Raw genomic sequence first — 20,812 nt, forward strand, 5'->3', positions numbered from 1 at the left:
TGGATGCCAGAAGACTCGTGTTTGGGTCAGCCGTGTCAAAATAAATATTACTTTAAAAAACGATTGTCAAAATAAATATTGAATACAGTAGATTTTGATCAACTTGATTATGATTAAAGTGATTTGAGAGTATTTTCCGATGTAGCAAAAAAAAGTGATTTGAGAGTGAAATGATTTTGTTTGCTATACTTATGCGAAAAGTGATTTTGATAAAATTGATTATGATTAAAGTGACTTAAGAGTGAAATGATTTTTGTTTGATATATTTATGTGAAAAGTGATTTCTATATATGTTAATATGAAATTCCACAATTGATTATATCTATTGCAGTTCACAACTGTAACTTCATTTAAAATGGATTTTGAAGCTCATAAAAGTAAATATCTAAACATCCAAAAATTAATTACGACAAATGGAGAATTATTTCAAACATTTGCAAAGCCAAATCAAACATGCTCTTGATACCATTTCAAGTAAAAGGAAGTGATTCACCTTCACTGTAAACTGTACATCACAAACATATCAAATTACCAAGATATTTTTCACTTTTCAGTTACTCAAGGCATTGTTTGTTTGAAAAGAGTTTTAAGAGTTAGAAGGGAGATGAGGTTGGTAACTTTGTTTGGTAGAGGATGAGAGGGAGAAGAGATATGTAATGAAAATGAACTCATATCAATCTATTATATTTCTCACATCTTTCTCTGTACTCATCTTCACTCTTCTAACACAAGGCCTGGGTATTTGACCCTATCAACAAAAAAAATACAAGAAATATACATGTAATGAACTCGCATCTAAATAAAGTCCTATAATATGTTCTGCAAAATCATTGGCTGATCAGCCAACAAAGACAATTGCTGGGGATCTCATTCAATTTGTATTTGTATGTCAAAGTATTTTATCATTTGGCATTTGCCATATCCATTTAAGTTTCTACCATCCAATTGCAGAGTCTTCTTTTCCCATCTTGATTTCTCAGAAGCTATAGGCTAACCACTAATGCTGCCACCTTGGTTAGATAAGGATGATTTAACTAATTCAGGGACCTTATCAAGCAAGCGGTTCATCTCCTCTGGAAACTCCATCTTTGCTCTGTTAGTCTTCCCTCCGATAACCACGGTTGTCCCATCTTGTAAGGCCCATATCTTTCAATTCACCAAGAAGTAAATGAATGTTTGAATATATAATTGAACATATATAATGAAATCTCAATAAACTATCAATATTATATGCTAATTTTTATAGCAGTTCGGCTTCTCATTCCTCAGAAAACAATTATGTCACTCAGAAGCTACTCACATAAGATTCTCCTCAAAATTGATTTTGGCTTAAGATTCAATGGTAGAAAGATCTACAAACATGCACTTAGTCATACTCCAATCATGTGTAGCATCATGGATTTATTTTCTTGTACACATATAAGCTATGTTTTTAAATTTCCCAAAGCATCCTTCCACAAGGATCCTAAGATAGAGTCAAGACTACATGGTTAAGAAACCCGACCCACTTCCACTCATATCAATGTAAGTGATGCAGTCATTAACATTGACATCACTATGCATATAGAAAATAGTCCATTTTCTTTGAAAGGGAATATTCAGATGATATAGCAATATTAATGGCCGAAAAAGAAAACAAATCCAAGTAATTATGTTTGTCTTAAAGAAAGGAAAATACAAGCAACACTGGAGAAAGAATGCTGCAAAATCAAAAGAAAACAATGTTTTTCTATAGCCATTACACTAAAAAATGTCTAGTATTATGTGTGAAGATGTTCAGCAGAAATTTCACCTGTGAATGAGATAAATAGCTGATGCAAGTAGTGAGCATTAGAGCACCAAATCCAGCATATACAATTGGAACACCTGGGTCAGTCTGCATAAAAATAAGACAATGACAATGGTAAAATAACTATCTCCAATGCAGTGAAGAAAAATAAGAGGTTTAGTTTAAGGTGGCACCTTTAAGTCCAAGCCACTACTCCCTATTGCATCAACAACAATAATTTCTGAGCCATCAATGTTGATTGGGAGCTTCGAACTAGGTCGTCTAACTCCTGCAAATTTTCCTTCCTTATCATAAAGGACTATTGACTGCAGATCACGAGCAAGCATAGATCTAAAATTCAACAAAAAGTAAAAAAGTGAGATAAACAATAGATCAGACTGAGTGTAAATGCCAGAATGACCTATGAAGTACTAGCCTGTAAGGATATTCTTATTGGAGTTTGAAATTATTTCAGCTATCTAATTCTGATTCTAACCATATTTTTATTAGATCTTAAAATTGTTGTCCCTACTCATAAATCTAGATGGAAAAATAAAAGACTAAGAGAAAACACTCCAAAAAAGAATAGTTCTGAGCTCCCTAATGTTGAAAATTAAACTATAATGTCATAGTAAAATTTTAAACACTTACTTACATTCCCTTAACATCAGGAGAGTTAATATCTCCAACAGGTAGAAAAGTACCATAAAGTTTCTTATCTCCATTGATCTTTAGAGGTGCCATAGCCAAGTTATAAGGTCCTTTATTATCCTTAAGTATTTGCAGAGCAGAAATGCTCCAATCTGTCTGGTATATGGTGACACCACCATACCTCAAAGGATCATTCACACTAATTGTTTTCCTCATTACTTCTTTCCCATCCATGTTTAAGAGGGAAAGATCTGTGTGGAACTGTGAAACCTGCAATATAAACCAAAAAAAAATAATTACATTTCAAAGAAGCAAAACAGAAAGCCATCATCAAATTTGGAATATGACTCCACTATGATAGAACTCAAAACTGCAGAATTTTTTTAATTTGATCTGTTCAATTTGATATTTCATGAGTCCAATGCTGAATTCAGTTGCAACTTGCAAGTAATCCAAGTATAATTACTACAAAAATCAACATTTACCTCTCCACTATCATAATAATCCATGTAGAATCTGTTCACATGAACCTCTGTATTAAAATCCTCGGTAGGAGTGGAGAGGAAACCGCTAGGACTGAGAACATCTCCTACAACAAAATTCAGCCCTTGGGGCACATTGACTGAACCTCTGAAGCTACCAGAAGCACTATATGTTCCTCCAACCATTATCAATATCATAGCTATATGGACTCCAACAGGGGCCAGCCGACCTGCAAGCCCTCGAAAAGCATACAAAGATGGTCCTTTCAAGAATACCTACAATCCAAATTTTGTCACAATAAAAGATATTTCAGTTTATTGTTAGCCAGTAACTATAATTAATGCTTTTCATGGCTAATAGCAACTCAATTCCTATATATGTGTCCTAGGCAATCTTCGATTTTTAAGGATATAAAGAAAAGAAAACAGACAGATAAGCATGAGTCACGGCAAAATAACCTCATATCCAGCTCCCATTAATAGAGTACCAACATCTTCGATTGATGCTCTCGGCAATGATTCTGAAAATTCCTGCTTACGGATAGCCTCAGCAGAGTGCAAAAATGACCATCTATGAAACAAACTCTGCCTTCAGTGATCAAGAAATTGCCTAATACAGAAAATTGACAAACAGAACTAATCGAAACCCAACCTTCTTGCAACTTTGATTAGTGGGATCTGTGTTGTGTAAGTGCAGGCCATAAGGGATGCACCCAAGAGAGCCAACATCCCCAGAAATATAGGAGATGAAAACATGTGATCAAAACCAAGAGCGAGAACCCATCTCCAAGTGAAAAATCCTAGCACAGGATGATCTTCAGGGTACTTCTGGAAATAATGGTCAGGGGACTCACCTTGATCAATAAAAGTGCCTGGCATAGAAGGCCTAGTTTTAGTTATTGTGTATGTTAAACAGTTAAAGCACATGTGCATGCACAAACAAATTTAAATGATTGAATAGAAAGTCAAAATAACATCTCTTTTGTCATACTACATTCACCTACAAACTTCAGGAGCTTTGGCATAACCATCTATCTTCTAAATATTGGAACACATTTTTATTGCCCCGGAACTTCAAAACTTATCTATAAGATAATAATTGGGCATGAGATATATATAAATCTAATTTTCTCAATGTCCTAAAATTTTCTTATATCTTGTGCTCAAAATACTTATGAAATTAAAATGACCCCCATGAACAGCTTCTTAAGTGCGTGTTTGAATCAGCATTGTCAGAATTGATAATGGTAAAATTGATTATGGTAAAAGTGAGTTATAGTGAGTTGAGAGTGAAGTGATTTATGTTGTTTATGGGAAAAGTGATTTCTATAGGGTAACGTGAAATTCAGTTATGAAATCCCACAATTGACTATGTTACCGTAGAAACTACTCTTACTCTCTCTAACTTATAGCAGAATTGATTTTCGGATTAAAATCAGTCCTCTAAGTCGATTGCCAAACATATATATAATCACTTTCCGGTCAAATGAGAATTAATTATAAAGCTTCCAAACATGGAAGAAAACACACACTAAGACTACTATGTAAAATTTTGGAAACCACAAAAGTAAAAACAACTGACTAATTCATTCAGACACAGAGAAATAGAGAAGAGGATAAGGCTTGACCACCTACCTAAACCCATTAGAAAAGCAATGACGAACATTTCCCCAATAGCCAACGGCAAATTAGACAGAATCTGCAGTACCTTTCTGCTCAACCTCTTAGCCACCCAAAAAATGCCTCCTCTGTTCTTTGAGCTCACTGGAACATTCCCATTTCCACTGCCACCATCATCCTCCGTGAGCGGTGGAGGAGACGCTTCTGACAAGACAATCTTCTGTGACACGCTCTTCCCCTCCTTGTTTTTGATATCTTGAGAGCTTTTGAGCTTGCAGCTGATGGTGGTGAATGAGAAAGTGTGAGCTCTCTTTGCACCATGGTTGTTGTGTGGGAATGGCTTGAATTTGAAGGAGACATGATAGTTAGGAACTTTGAGGAAATGGGTGTTGGGAAGACATGGGTTTGAGGAGATTATTGGATTCAAAGCCTTCATTGATCAAAGTCTTTGGAACATGCACTGTGTTTCAGGAACTGTCAGCTAACGACCACAGTGGTTACTTTATCCAAAGAATAGATTTTATTTTTGAAGATAAGAATAGATATTTTGTTATGTCCATTTAAAAGAGGATCATAGAGTAAGGGAGGATAAGGGAGGGGGAGGTTGTATATTTGATTCTCGTTGTCGATGTGAGATGAGAGTTGTGTTAGTGAGTGATTTGTAAGTACTTCTGTAAGTTGTTTATGGTTTGAAGTGTCATGACTCATGGTGGTGATCGGAGCTTAACTCACTCAAACTTTCTTTTCATTGAATTTTTTTAAAAGAATCATACAACACGAAATAAATATTGGAAAAAAAGGGAAAATAAAGTTAACAGGTGCTATTGACTTCAACAAATATACAGTTATTCTAATAATGGTGTGATATATGATGTGATATACGAAAAAAAATAAAGATAAAGCGAAATATATTTAGGATGTCACTATCAAATAAATATTTGGGGTATCATTGTTTGAAAATCAAGATTGGTTAAAAAATTAACTTGTGACGAGAATTTGAATTCTCTATCGCCTAATTTATTTGCATATCCGCAACAGGTAATTCTATATGTTTTTATAGCAATGATAGACAAACACAAAAATAGTACAAACCACTGTTGGACGCCTTATTTTTATGGCGGTTTTTTACTACCAGTATACTTTGTGTCACTAAAAACCGATATAAAGTTTAGTGTTTGGTAGTGGTTTGCACTGTTTTAATGTTCACCAATCTATTGATGTTTTTAAGTATTTGTCAAAATACATTTGTTAATCATGAAACAGTTAGCCATTCAAGATAATTTGAGGGTTACGATTTTGCAGGAAAGACATGCACGACCGGAGATAATTAACTTTGGAATGAAGTCAGGGAGATAATGAAGAGGGGCTAATTCTGGCTCTAGTCTTGAGTGGTGTCATCTCATTCCTCATAAGCTAAACTGTGTCATATTTAATGCATCCTCTCAAATCTCAATCTCATTGTTAACATGCAACAACTCGCAGTGTTGAAAACAAAGGCACAGCGATCAGAAAAAATGATGCCAAGTCAACATTACGTTTTAACATTGTTTTATTGCCTTCGACCCACTTTTAGTACACAGAAACAATCCTATGAATACAAAATATGCAAATTAACAGAGTAAATGATCATTGACCCAAAAAAAGAGAGTAAATGATCAATAAATCAAGTATTACTCTTAACCAGACTAAGCCTAAAGATGTATTCTACCAGTGGCCACAAATGGCAGGCATGCGCATAGGTAGAATTTGATTGATGAAGATTGACTGAATTAAAGTTGAGTTTTGGTTTAGTTCTTGTGCTTTAATTTGATATGAAAGGATCATCATTATTTAAAAGTAAAAGGAGAAAATCTTTAACCATAGAACTACGTGAATAGTTTAAGATTAGAGGTTATTAACTAATCGCACCACCCTAAAAAGGTAAAATAGTTTTATATTTTAATCCTACTAATTCATGGTTTTATATATGATCACATAATGGTTAAAACTAACTCTTCCCACTCCTATGAAAATGATCCTTTCACTAAATACATCCCAACATATTATTAATATTAGGCTTAATAGCTCTATAGGCCCCTGAAATTCTATCCCGTATGAAAATAAGTCTCTGAAATTTTTTTTCCCGATTCTGGGTCCCTAGAAATTGTTTTTTGATCAAAATAAGTCCCTGAGCGTGTTTTAAGCTGAGGTGGCTATATTTAATCCTACTCACTTTTTCCACGTCAGAATCATGGTGGTTTAGCTACTATTATACATGTAAATTACAAAAATATCTCTTTATTAAATTTGTTTTCCATCTTTCTCCTTCTCCTTCCATCATCACCCTCTCCTTCCATCATCACCCTCTCCTTCCATCATCACCATGGTATAACAGCACCACCACCGCCACCTGCTCCGGCCGCCGTCACCTGCTCCGGCTGCCGTTAGTTGGTTATTCTTCTTCTTCAGTTTCATCTTCGTTCTTACTTACGCTTTTCACAAATTCAACATTGGAACAAAATTGAAAAAGGTTCAATTTTTATTCATGACCGATGCTTTATTTGGAACAAAAAAGCTTGAATCCCTCATATCTGGTTCATTGTTCGTGGAATTATCTTAGACAAGAAAAGAAGAAGAAAGGGAAAAGTAAACATTAAAAATTGCCAATTTGTTGAAGAAAAAGGAAAACGTCAATGTCTTTCAATAGCATTTTCTAAGAATCAACTGGATCTGGAACCTTGAGTTGAAGTTTCCGGTTCTTCTTCTTCTTCTTAATTTGGCAACTGAGATTGAACCAGAACCTGAACAAGAAGCAGAAGAAGAAGAAGATGGGTTTTTCATGGAGCAACAACATCAGCAACAAAAGAAGAAACAGTTACCCTCACTCACCTCCACATCTCCCTCCTCCTTACTACTACTCACGCCACCATCATTCATCATCCGCAGTCGGCAATCCCCCTTTATTCTCCATCTCCTTCTACCTTTGGTTCTCCATCTCCTTCCCTTTCTTCCACAATCCCCCTTTATTCTATCTTAGGTTTAGTTTTGATTTTGATTTAGGATTAGGGTTAAAGGGGAATTAGGATTAGGGATTAATTTTAGTGTTTTTTAATTTTAATTTTTCATTAAATAATTAAAAAAATTATTAATGCAGACGTGGAAAAAGTGAGTAGGATTAAATATAGCCACCTCAGTTTAAAACACGCTCAGGGACTTATTTTGATAAAAAAAAACTTTCTAGGGACCTGGAATCGGAAAAAAAAATTCAGGGACTTATTTTCATACGGGGTACAATTTCAGGGGCCTATAGAACTATTAAGCCTTAATATTAAGTATTAACCATTTCAAATCATATAGATTGCAAGATTTATTTTACTAAAAAAACCTTCACCATCAATATAAAGATTGAACTTAACTCAAACCTGATGATAGTGTATATGCGAGCATATACATAGTCGTCCTTGGACCCAAAAAATAATCGTATCAAATAGAATTTCAAATAGAAATGAAAATTCGATATATGAGAGAATTTGGCACAAGGATCTGAAGATCATGATGCTGTACACTGCATAAAAAAATTCCATTTCCAAGGAACTCTGCATAAGGTGCTTTGACCTTTCCCCACAGATACAAAATGCACAGAATAACAAAAATGGAACCCGTGTGCATGTGTTCGATTGTGGGTCAGTAACATGAGCATGGGCATTCCTATTTTGTCCATCATTTTATTTGGGGGAAAGGAAGAGATTAATCACCCAGAAGGAATTGGATTCAGCTCTTTGTTAGCAACTCTATGTCAGCTCCAACTTCAGCAATCTTGGCTTCCTTAGAACCCTTAGCTGCTTTTGCAATGTTCAAAACATCAAAGTCCAGTGCTATTTTTTTCACAAGACCCTCGAGCATCTGTTTAAAGAGGATTTGACAAATAAAAATTTGAGTGAGGCATTTCACAGGTACAGATATGCCTTTATGCATACGATATCATAAACAAAAACAAAATCAGTCTAATGTCACACTTTGTTGAATAATTAATCTTCATTAGCTCTCCTACGATGATAACAAAAACAAGACGCAATTTTTTGGTTCAGGACAGATATCCTCCACCGAAGGTAATATTGCTCAAGCCGAGAACATCCACATCCTGGTGGGGCTAGTTCTTCTGGTGGAGGTTTTTTATTCTTTTTGGATAAACAAAATGTTATTTCATACTTGCAACTTGGTGTCTAAAACATTATCATTTCTTATGTCAAGTAAATTCTGTGTTACCAAAGACAAATGTGTTTCACTGTCTAGGATATGAAACTTAATCCAACCACCAAAACAATTTGAAAATAGGTTGAATAACAAGAGTTGACAACGGAAATAAATGAAACGCAAATGCAGATTGTAGCAAATAACTAATAAGAGAAAAATATGTAATTAAATTGCGATGCTGACATACAGACCAGATTCATTTACATAAAGACAAAATAAAATAAATGTAGAAAACTTAAGAAAAGAGGCAAAAACTTTAACATACCAGTGATCCAACAGCAACAAAAGCACGAAATTTGGAATCAACTTCTACATTTTCATCCTCGACAATCTACACAAAAACAAAACATTTATTAGTATAATTAAGAAATAATAAAATCTAAAAGTAGGGAATTTGATATTTTGAATAATCTAGAAATTGCAAATACTATGCACCTCTGCCTTGCTCCTTATTTCATTTTTAAGGGAGGAGAAGCTTTGGATTTAAAGGCTATTCATTTAGAGAGAATACGATGAAATTTAGGTTTAGTAAAACACGGGATAGCGATGTTTAGCAGTGAAAATTGGATATTACATATCATAAGATGCAAGGTTTAGGTATCAAATTGATGGAGACGTCAGACATAGGGTTCAAGCTAGATGGAAACATGAAGAAATGCTTTAAGCATGAGTTGTAGTTACAAAGTGTGTATCAAAATTCAAACTTAAATTCTATGAGACAATAATAAGACTAATAATGCTCTATGCTAGTGAATGCCAATAATAACTATAGTACCCACCACGAGGGCAACATTTATGAAGATCAACATGTCCAGGTGGACAAGTAGACATACAAGAAAATATGATATTTAAAAAAGACTGTTTGGAAGAAAGTTTGAGTAGCAATAGTGCCTATTGAGGAGGAGATAAAAATTATCCCATGGTGGTTTAGTCATGTGAGAAGACCAATAGAGGCTTCAGTGACAAACAAAAATAAAAGGGAACAAATATAGGATAATCTAATTAAAAAGGAGAAGGAATACTGAAGAAAACTTAATGAGGAACCATTTAAAAAAACCTTGACCATAATGATGTTATTCAAATTTTGGTTTTTGGTAGAGCCTGATGAAATTGATTGAGTCAACCTCAGCAAGTGAGATGAGTTTGGTGGTGCTGTGGTGGTTGTAGCCAAGTAAAAACAGAGCATAAGACATACCTCAAGAGCTGCTGATAGAACTTGAGATTGACCTTCTTGATCTTTTGATTCAATCAATAGCACAGCATAACTGAGAATCACATGAAAAGTAAAGGTTACTGCATACATACATTGTGGACCCTTAATATTGCACTTCAAAAAGTAAACCACTGCAATGGTGAAAAATAATGAACCATGAACTGAGATCTAAATAAGTAAACTCCACCACCGCTGCTTCTATGTCTGTAATTAATAATTAGCAGCAGAGTGGTGAAGTTAGGTAGAGTGGCACACAGAGCAAAGAAGAAAATTTCATATGCTTCAAGAATTGCCCTCCCTTGAATTTTTCATTCAAGAAAATGGAGTTTAATAAAAAAACCAGAAAGCACTGGAGCACTTCAACACTTGACAGTTGACACAGTTGACAGAGAGACTATTTTTTTACTTGTGAAATTTTGAAGCAAAATACCAATAATTGATTAAACTTTGGTTTTTTTTCCAAAACAATGTTGCACTTATTTACTATCAATAAGGACTTATTTTGCGCCAGAAAAGGACTTACTTGAGAATCAAGGTAGAGTAGGATAGCTGCAAATTTTTGTTTGTAGATGAACTACAATTTGAGAAAGCATCAAGAACCTGCAACTCAGACACAACTCAAATAAATGACCAACATCCATGTACCCCCAGATTAACAGAAATAAATGGATAAATTAACATAATCCTACAGAAATAAAACTTTTGATGAGAAAAGGACATGTGCCCCCAGAATAACAGAAATAAATACATAAATTCACATAATCCTACAGAAATAAAACTTTTAATGAGAAAAGGAGGATAAAAAGGCCGAGGTCAATGAACTAATGAATTGAATGTGCCAGTGATGTAAAGGAGAGTTGAATTACGAGAATCGAAGTGCATTATGAAAAGCAAATGTATATATAATCAAATCAATAAATACCATTGATACTTGAAAGCAGATCAATAAAAAAACTATATGTTAATCAGTGAAGATATTATTAGTTCAAGAATTTTTTTCTTAACAAAAATATTACCAAGGAAATTTATATAATAATGTTAGTTTTCCAAGCAATTCATATCAATGTACTTCAGATCATGGTAGTTGAATCGCGAATCGTTTCGTGAATCAGAAGACCTGTTTTTTTGACTCATGAACCGTATCGTCTTATGTATCCTACGATACAAACACATACAAAAATAAGTCATGAACAAAAAATATATGGTAATATATCATATATTTAATGAAAAGATGATAAAGTGCAAGTGTTCATCTTTTTATTAAATATATGATATATACCATACATTTTTCATTTATGACTTATTTTTTGTATGTGTTTGTATCGTACGATACATAAGACGATACGATTCATGAGTCAAAAAACAGGTCTTCTGATTCACGATACGATTCACGATTCAACTACCATGAGCACAACTATCTGCAAACTGTGTTGGACAATGTTGGTAGATTCAAGAGTTTTGGAAATATTCTATTGGATTAGGCAAAAGCAAAGTACTTCCATACTTGCTAAACTATGCTTTGATCCTACAACTTAATAAACTACAAAGTTCAAAATAATCAGGGGAGAAATCGCAATTCAGCGATTCTGATTCATGATACGATACAAACGATCCAAGTGCGATTCAGGGGAAAATCGATACACACATGCGATTCGTATCGCCAGACCTCAAAAACGTATCGTATCGGTGTATCGTACGACACTTACTACCATGCTTCAGATATCTAAGTAAAAGTAATGCAATAATGATGCCAACCTCACTACGATGTTTTTGCAACCAGTTGTAATAGCATGAATTCTTAAAGAGATTAGTCACAGCTCGAATGCTGGTCAACAGATTCGCAGGAATTGTCGGGTTTATGGTGACTTTCTTAATCAATTCCATTAGAATGTCTGCATATAACGGGAGAAAATCAATGAAACATTATACCTCAACATAAAGATATAGGAATAAAGATAAGGCCAGAAATTCAAGGAGTGTTTCACATTGCGACAATGGAACTAAACTGATTATTGTAATAATTTAATGACAGAAAGAATGATACAATGTTGATACCATTTTCAGCTCCAAAATGCTTGTGAAGTACAAGAGCCCCTTCTGGATGAAGAACTATCATCCTTACAATATCAATGACTGCATAGAGAACACAATATGAAGAAGTAAGAAAACCATTTTCCAAAAGACTAGAGAAGTTTACTGATTAAGAAGTGAGCATGCGATAAAAAAAAAATCCATGGTTTTGTCAAGGTAAAATGAAAATTTCTTTAGGTACAATAAAACAGAGCACATGAGACAAATTTCAGGAACTACACCAACTAACCAGGAAATATCATTGAGCTTGGCCATGACCGAAGCAAATTCAGTAATAGGGCGATATCAGCATCTGCAAATTTACTAGAATGATAATGTGAAGTATCTTTGAGAATTTTAACAATGGCACCCAGTCTGGAAACATCGAGCTCCGTCAAGGACAAGTTCTGCTTTTCCTATGAATTTGACAATAGAATAATCAGGAAATTCATTATTTGATTAATATAGCATTAATTAAAAAAAGCGATGACACTGAACATCGAAGCATGGTTGCTAAAACATGCTGTTGTATCACAATTATGTATAGCAAATCCTGGCATAAACTATCAAACACAGACCACTTGTGCAGGACTTTTCTTTATGGGGGACAGCAAGTCAAGTTTATGTCTATTTTATTAAAGGGCATTGTTAATATAGATCCCAAGTCTAAAATAAACAGGCATTTTGGAAGTCAACCTCAACCAATGTGAAGTTGGAATCATCAACAGGTATATTGGAGTTTAAAGAAGTTCCCCAACCCTGACCACTTCAGAGAGTTCATCATCATAAACTTAATTTCATTCAGCGAAAAAGTAACATTTCAAATAACTAAGAAACATACAAAAACAAACTTCTTCAATCATGTAGCCTACCTGATTGGATAGTAGAGTATTATTGAACTCGGTAATCTTTTTAAGGATCCCATCAAACTGAGCTGTATCAAAAACAAGCATCCCTTTCTGAAAATACAAGAACTGGGTGTGAGCTATCACATAAAACAACTTGGTTGAAGAAGGAAAAAGTATGAAGCTCCACAATAAGGAGGTTTGAAAATTGAACGTAATCTTCTTTTAAAATGACCACACTACATTTAGCGCTAATTACTTCCTAGTAGGATAGCAGCATTTTATAAAAATGACATATTGGCCTATCTGACTGTTTGTTTTCTTATACTGATAATAATAGTAATAACATTAAGTTCAGATCCCAAAAAATGTACAAGCTGATTACGGAACTCATCAGGCATTTTTCCGGTGGAGAAAACCCATTTGAAACTCAAATAGCCAAAGGCCCCACCAAATAACATCTACCGGAGTCATTTCTTCTCTTGCTATTAAGCTTCACCTAGAGCCATGTGAACCTTGAACAGAATCAAGGCATCCTTATCTTTAATACACAGGAATATATAGACTAAATGATAGCAAAGTATATTACAAATTCCATTTTAACATGTTAATACAAATATCAGATGCTAATATCAAAAACTTACACAAATCTTAGAACATAAAACATAGCCTATTAGGAATAAAGACTGCACTACATAGACAGGGTTTGACTACCCATGTTAGTCCAAGTTACCAGATAGAGATGCATTATTTTATTTTAATCAAAATATAAAACATACAATTCAAGTGTAACTGTGAAAGGCATATCAGATTACCCGCACTCTCCAGACTAAGAACTCCAGGGCTAAAAAGTATTTATCTAAGACTAAAAGACATAAGAAAACTCCAAAACAAAGTGAATGAAAGCATACCTTAGGGATATGCTTGAAGGTAGGTTTCGCAGAAATATCTGTCATCAAAAAAATTACCATACTTAATTGGGACTTCATCGCACAAGCACATACTACAACATGAACATGATGGAACTCAAGCATGACAAAATAAGTCGAGTTTTTATTACCAGACATGCCGGAAGGTTGTCCTGGTATGTAAGCATTGGCTGAAATAGAAAATAAGACAAAAACAATCAAGTGAAAAGGGAGACTACAAAGATTGTGGAGTATCGGACCTCATTTATCACCACCAATTTTTATTAAGTAGATATTGTACTCACAGCCGGTGTAGGGGTCACGAAATGAAGCATCAAAAGTAATATCCTTCTGTCCAGTATTTTGAAGTATGAACTGTACAATTTGCTCACGGAAGGAAAGAGGAAGATTCTCCTTGAGTAGCCATTTATCAGCAACATCATATGGATTATCTGGAGACAGCTTACAATTTTCTTTATTAGTAAGCAGATTATCATGCACATGCACACATTATTTGGAGACTGACAAAGTAGGAAGCAATGCAAAGTGAAAATCAAAGGGTTACATAAGCAAGGACAAGGTTTGATTCTCAGCTTCTAACGGTTATAATATATATTACACAATTGCAAGTGACAAGAAAACTATTCTCTTTTTCACAAATCTCTCTCCACTATCTTAGTAGTATTGTTACTCAAGTTTCAGAGCATAAGGAAAAAACAAATGCATAGAAAAGAAAACCATTTAGCAGGCATGCACATTGAACATAAACAAGCAATCATGCAATTTTCCTTCTGGAAACTAACACAACCTAATATACCAGTTGTTGGTTGACGTGGCCCAGTGGTTCATGTTTTAGATTTTAGAGTCCTTATTCCTTACTCCCTCCGTTCTTTATTAACCGTCCACTAGGAAGAAAAAAATATGTTCCTATATCTATCCACATAGAATTTCAAGAGAACATTAATTGATGTTTTTCCAAGTAATGCCCTTGTGGGAACACTAAATGAGGAAAGATAAAATACATTCCAAAGGGTAAAATAGCAAAACAAATAATACTTTCCTGCAAATTAACAAAATTAATTGCACTCCTTAATTTGTGTGTTTCTTCTATTTTTGAACAAATAATGAGGAACGGAGGGAGTAAAAAATTCAATCTACTACGCTAAGGTCTCAGAATGAAAGTATACAATATATCAAAGAAACCATTGAAATAAACAATTAATACTATTTTTCTACAGACTTTCCAAAATCCAAAGAAATTAAAGTCCCAAAACACTTGGAGAACAAACAGACAATAACATCACTTGCAAAGGCACAACCGCACAAGAAAGTCAACCCCTACATAATTAAGCCAGAAACAAAGATACAACCCCATGGTAAAACGTGTACCTGATCGGTTGTATGGCAACTTACGGATAGGCATACCATCTCCAATATCAACATCGAACACTGAACAAACAGGTAAAGGTTATAAGAAAGGCATGTGAAGTAGGTTAACTCAATCAGGTGATCAAGGGAGAAATAGGAAACTGACCATAATCATACTGAATGCCATCCATAAAAGGACGATTTGATTCCTCTGGTCCATCAACAACTTCACCAATCTTTTACGTAAACATAAATTGTCAATAAAAAATAACTTTGTAATATCATTTACATTTGGCACTGTGGCTTGGAATTTGACTTAGGCAACAAAATTACACAGGCTAAGGGAAATAGAAACATATAGTTAAAAGTTCATATAGAAAGAAGTAAGGGAATTACTTTATCCCACTTCTGTTCTGCCATGTTCCATGCATATGCAACCCCGTTATCCCCTTCTCTGACTACTTTTGTCTGGCCATCACTAGTTCCTGTTCAGAACCAGAAAAGGCTTAAAAAATTACTATGACAAACCCTGGGTTTGCTGGATTATGAAGGCAATTATCCACAAAATTCAAGAAGGGAAAAAAAATACTGTAACCACACATTGTAATGTGCACAAATATAAATTACAGAGAGCCAGGTCAGGTATTATATCTTAAAACAGAAGACCCACAGTCCCACACAACTGTTGAACATTTATCTAGAATCATTTGAGGCTACATTTTCATTCAAGCAAGCTATTTGAAAGGACATTTTAAACTGAATTTAGCATCTGATTTGCAAATGTAGACACTCAGCCCAATGTCACGCCATCACAAGCAAATTGTATCTCCTGATCCCCCCCCCCCCACATCCCCATCGTTTAAAAGAAGAAACAAATGGTAGGTTAGAGGGCAAAGTTTATGCCAAATGACCCTTTTGAAAAGGAAACAGTTAAAATCATACCTGGGATCTTCAGTGCCTCCAACCCTGGTAACTCTTCCAATTTCAATCCTCCAACCCTCTTTCTAGCAAAAATTAACAGATTAATCTAACTTCATTAGTAATAGCAAGACATAATTAATCCAAATATGACACGATAAAATTTAAAAAATAAAAACAGGAATATACATTAGGATTTATAGGGAGAAAAAAAATCCCAAGAAAATAAAACCATATATTCACCAAGGAAAGGTGAATTGTAAATTTTCAACTGAAGGCCACGGTTAAGAAATTCACAATATGAACAAATAAGCAAAGGAGAAGCTAGCACGACAGGGCAGTAGCAAGTACGTCAAGGCACCAATAAAAAAATCATACCTACTAGACTTGTATTGAGAAAGTTGTGAAGTGTATAAATCAAGCTCTAGCTGGTCAGCAAAATAATCTTGATTTACGGTCCAAATGCGTACAATTCCATCTGAACATGCTGTCACGATATCTCCATTTTCCATAAATTTTGCATCCCAAACACAACCAGGATGCTCTATGCTCTGAACACAAACTCCATCTGTAAAATATTTATGAGAAAATAGTTCATAATTCCAAGCCACGTTACATAAGCTGAGACAAAAACCATAGGCAATAGATCATGTGAAGTAATGTATGCCTTTGAGCAGCTTAATACTTCGGATGCCTCATGTAAATAGTAACTTGAACAGTGAAAATTGAAAAGAAGGGCCTCTTCAAACAAAACTTGTACCCATTTTGTTACCCAAAAAAAAAACTAGGTTATGCCTGAATTTAAAAAAGAAAGTTACAATAATGTAAGATATGACATAACCCAAAGCATTGTGAAAGCTTAAGCTGACTTAAGAGAGCAGAATATCAAGCGGTTTCAGACAATTGTTGGCTAGCATAAGGAAGACCAACCCCCGCCCGCACCAAAAAAAATCCAGTTAAATTTTGTGTGGACAGGTAACCAACATCAATCATGTAGCTCTCTAAGCACACTAAAATGTAAACCAGAGCCATGAAATCAAAATAATTGAGTATTGTCAGCAAAGCAATACATGCAGATGATATTGCAATGACATGTGACCTCTATAGCATGAAGCAAGAAAGAGGTAATCAATCACCTTTCCATATTTTTGCAAAACGGTCCTCGCTACCACTCACAATAAGTCCGGATGAATGTGAATCAACTGAATAAACAATTGCAGTATGGCCAACCATCTCCATCAACACTTGACCACTGACTGCCCATAATCTGAGAGAACTGTAGTAACGGAAACAAATCAAGCAGGGTATATAAATTTTCTGATGCAAAACTAGGAACCTAATAAAATCTAGAAGAGCATGAACCTACCCATCATGGGATGCAGACAGGATTCCAAGACCAGACATCACAGCCAAGCCTCTAACTGTATCTGCACTCCTCAAAGGTCATCAGCATTAGCACAATGATATTAGTTTATATTAAGACATTGAATCAACAAAAAATGTAGCCCATAACAGCATAAAAGGATATAATATGACTACAAAGATATGTTTTCAAGATACATAATTGCTAAGACCTCTTTGACCTTCTTTAAATTGGAAGACACAAGTCAAATCGAAAGAAAGCAACCAATTTAATAAAATGATTAGATGAAAAGTAAAATCAATTCACAAATATGCCATGCATTAAAATATATTGAAATTCAAAACCTAAAACTGCCATCCTCACCAACCAAGGAAATATACAAGAGAAACTTATAAAAACAAAATATAAGTTAACAGTGTGTGTGTGTGTTCTGTTACTGACAAAATAAAAAATTAAAATGCATGTCTAACGATAGGAAAACAAACCTGAATGTCCTTCAAAAGTATGTACACAAGTTTTTCCTCTCCAAAGCTTCAAAGTAGTATCACTTGAACCTAATATTCACAGAATGCAGCAAACTTACTTCAGTCTTTGTTTGTAGGTAACAATATGAGATCTCAAGTATGCTATATGGTTCACCAAGTATAAATTACTTCCTTAGGCACATGATATAAACAATAACTGATAAAGAAAGCTTGTTGACAAAGATACAAATAACTATACCTGTAACAAGCTCGCCTGTGGGTAGCTTGATAACAGCTTGGACTGGAGCCTTGTGAGCCTCCCACGTCTCTGTACATTGCCCGTTCTTCCACCGTCTCAATGTACTGCATAAGAAATTCAGGTAGACCATAAGTAAAGTTCACAATATATGGATCAAAATGGAAATATTTGGTCGGTTGGAAACAAAAGTCAGGATCAAAATATTATAACTGACAATGTGATATCATATGGGATAAGTAGAAAAGGAAACCTAACATCAACATGTTAAGAAGCACACACTTGAAAATTTACAAAGAATATCACAGTAATTGCAGGTTCAGTACATAAATCATATCTAATCTCATCCAAATTTCACACAAAACTAAACTGAAGGGCAGTGAAATTAGACTCAAAAAGCATTGGTGATGTCAAAGCAGAATCAGAAAACCCACCAATCAACCGAAGCGGAAACAACATCCCCATCATCAAACGCAATGCTAGTAACCTGCAACTGATGACCCTTGAGCGTGTGAGCCTTCTCACCAGTGCTCAAGTCCCACACCAACACGAGAGTGTCCATGCCGCCAGACGCAACCCCACCTTGCGGCAACTCAGGGTTCGGAGGGATCCACACCAAGGGTCCCACAAAGCTCGAATGCCCGACCAGAACCTTGGACGACACAAACTTGCGATTTTCCGGTGACCAGAACCTAACCGTTTTGTCCCTTGACGATGTCGCTATGCCGTCGTTGCCGCAGACGCAAATTCCACGAACCTGGGGTTTATCGTGTTCATGTTCAAATCAATCAACAGGAATTCGAATTTAAGAAAAAGGGAAATTGAGGGGAAAATCTTACATCGTCTTCGTGGCCGTGAAGTTCACAGCGTAACTGGTACTCTTTGAAATCAATGTCCATTGAGAAAGAGAGCGAGAGGAAGAGAAGAGGAACGAACGAACGAACGCAGAGTTCAGAAGAAAAACCCAGCTTACACTCAAACAAGTTTCTTCTACTTTGCTTCTTCAACTTCCTAGTTTCTTTTTGATAATAAATAATTTTGGGTGAATTTATAATTTCTGAATTCTTGTTTAATAAGCAATCCTTGTGAGCATGTAATTCAGAAGAATTTTAAAAATTGAGATTGTGATTTTTTTTTTAAACGAGATTGTAATTTGAAGAATAAAGAATGGAATTATAATAATTGATTGGAGTAATTTTACTAATTCATACCATTATTTTTATAGATGTTATGTACTTTATGATTTTATCACAAATTCAAAAGTTAATTTTCCATTAAAGATTATTATTGTATTTTATTATGTTAAGTGTACTCTAATGTTAGGATATAGTTTGTTTGAGAAGATTTTTTGGGCCTGTTTGATAAGTGTTTTTAAAAACAGTTTTCAAAAATTTTAAAACAAAAAAACATGTTTGGTTAGATTGTTTTTTTAAAATTAATACGAAAACTGTTTTCAATTTTTTTAAAAAAACAAAAAATTCAGATGGGGAATAACTCTTTTTTTCAAAAAAAGTAGATGGGGAATAACTCTAATCTCTTATTTTTATTTAAGGAGAAAATTTGGATAAAAATCGTTATATCCATTTTATCAAGTTTATAAATGATATAAAAATACATGTATAATTTTATAAATTTAAATTATAAACTTTTAATGAATGTCATTTATTTTCGGAAACAAAATCCACTGGTCAAAAGCTTGATGAACAGAATGTAAGCGTGTTCTGGGACGACCAGGGAAGGGTGTCACTTGAGTGAGACGACCAGGTAAGGGTGTTGCCCGAGTAGGGCCCAAGTGGGACGACCAGGGAAGGGAGTCACCCGAGTAGACTCGCCACGAGCGGGACGGCGCTCACCCCCAGCCCGAGGACATGGGCCCCACCACCTAGGGGTTGACCTAGGCCAACCACCCTACGGAACTAGGTGGTTGGATGGTGGGCCCCCTAGGTAATCTAAACCGTTGGATCACTGCAAACCGCAGAGGGGGCAGGAGGATCCAACGGCCCTTAACCCACCAGTACGGGCCATGCATGACGTTGCATGGCTCCAACCCTAATACTCCAATATGTATATAAGGGGGGCAGCTCTCTCATTCTAAGGTACGTTATTCTCTCCAATTTCAGCTACCCCTTTACTCGACTCCCTTACTCACTTTGGCAATGGAGTCCCTTGCAGGAGCCCCTCCCGGGTCCGTTCAACAGCCTAGTACGCCGGCTTCACTTCTTCACTTGGCAGCCCCGCTCTCGTGATCCACCCGATCAAAGCGTGAAATATAAAATAGTTACTCCCTCCGTCCCTAATTATAAGCTAAAGTTGTAAAAATCACACTTATTAAGAAAGCCTTAATTGATGCATTGGTTTTCAAAAAAAATGTACAACTTTCTATGTTTACCCCTATTTATGATAACACTTTTTCATCATTGTACTACTAATGGTGGTGCTCCACTACCAATAAATGCAAGGGTGAATATGGAAAGAAATATTAACTTTTGCAAGGTTAGCTTATATTTAGTGACACAAAAAAAGTCTCAATGTTAGCTTATAATTAGGGACGGAGGGAGTAATATATAATATAATGTTTTCAATTTTGTGCAAAAATAAAAATATAACGTGTTTATTGCACAGTTCTCTGTACTGGTTCAGCTGAAAACAGTGT

The 20,812-nt window shown here is 35.1% G+C and overlaps 2 protein-coding genes across 2 annotated transcripts; both read right to left on the reverse strand.

Annotated features, from left to right (window-relative positions):
* Positions 1-650: 650 nt before the first annotated feature.
* On the reverse strand, positions 651-5,050 carry LOC130747440 (cytochrome c biogenesis protein CCS1, chloroplastic). Its single transcript, XM_057600383.1, has 8 exons — positions 4,537-5,050; positions 3,554-3,773; positions 3,361-3,472; positions 2,905-3,177; positions 2,424-2,689; positions 1,963-2,119; positions 1,793-1,876; positions 651-1,146 (listed from the first exon to the last, which is right to left on the reverse strand). The coding sequence occupies exons 1-8, from the start codon at positions 4,955-4,957 to the stop codon at positions 991-993; spliced, it is 1,689 nt and encodes a 562-aa protein (XP_057456366.1). The 5' UTR covers positions 4,958-5,050; the 3' UTR covers positions 651-990.
* A 2,799-nt stretch (positions 5,051-7,849) lies between these two features.
* LOC130747441 (uncharacterized) lies at positions 7,850-19,181 on the reverse strand. Its single transcript, XM_057600384.1, has 22 exons — positions 18,999-19,181; positions 18,594-18,916; positions 18,163-18,266; positions 17,925-17,993; positions 17,443-17,503; positions 17,213-17,352; positions 16,455-16,644; positions 16,101-16,162; positions 15,555-15,643; positions 15,325-15,394; positions 15,180-15,239; positions 14,096-14,242; positions 13,943-13,981; positions 13,794-13,831; positions 12,910-12,996; positions 12,288-12,453; positions 12,023-12,100; positions 11,723-11,859; positions 10,491-10,567; positions 9,950-10,019; positions 9,020-9,085; positions 7,850-8,403 (listed from the first exon to the last, which is right to left on the reverse strand). The coding sequence occupies exons 1-22, from the start codon at positions 19,056-19,058 to the stop codon at positions 8,272-8,274; spliced, it is 2,265 nt and encodes a 754-aa protein (XP_057456367.1). The 5' UTR covers positions 19,059-19,181; the 3' UTR covers positions 7,850-8,271.
* Between the last annotated feature and the right edge of the window lie 1,631 nt (positions 19,182-20,812).

The sequence above is a fragment of the Lotus japonicus genome, chromosome 3, assembly GCF_012489685.1.
Source record: "Lotus japonicus ecotype B-129 chromosome 3, LjGifu_v1.2".
Taxonomy (NCBI): domain Eukaryota; kingdom Viridiplantae; phylum Streptophyta; class Magnoliopsida; order Fabales; family Fabaceae; genus Lotus; species Lotus japonicus.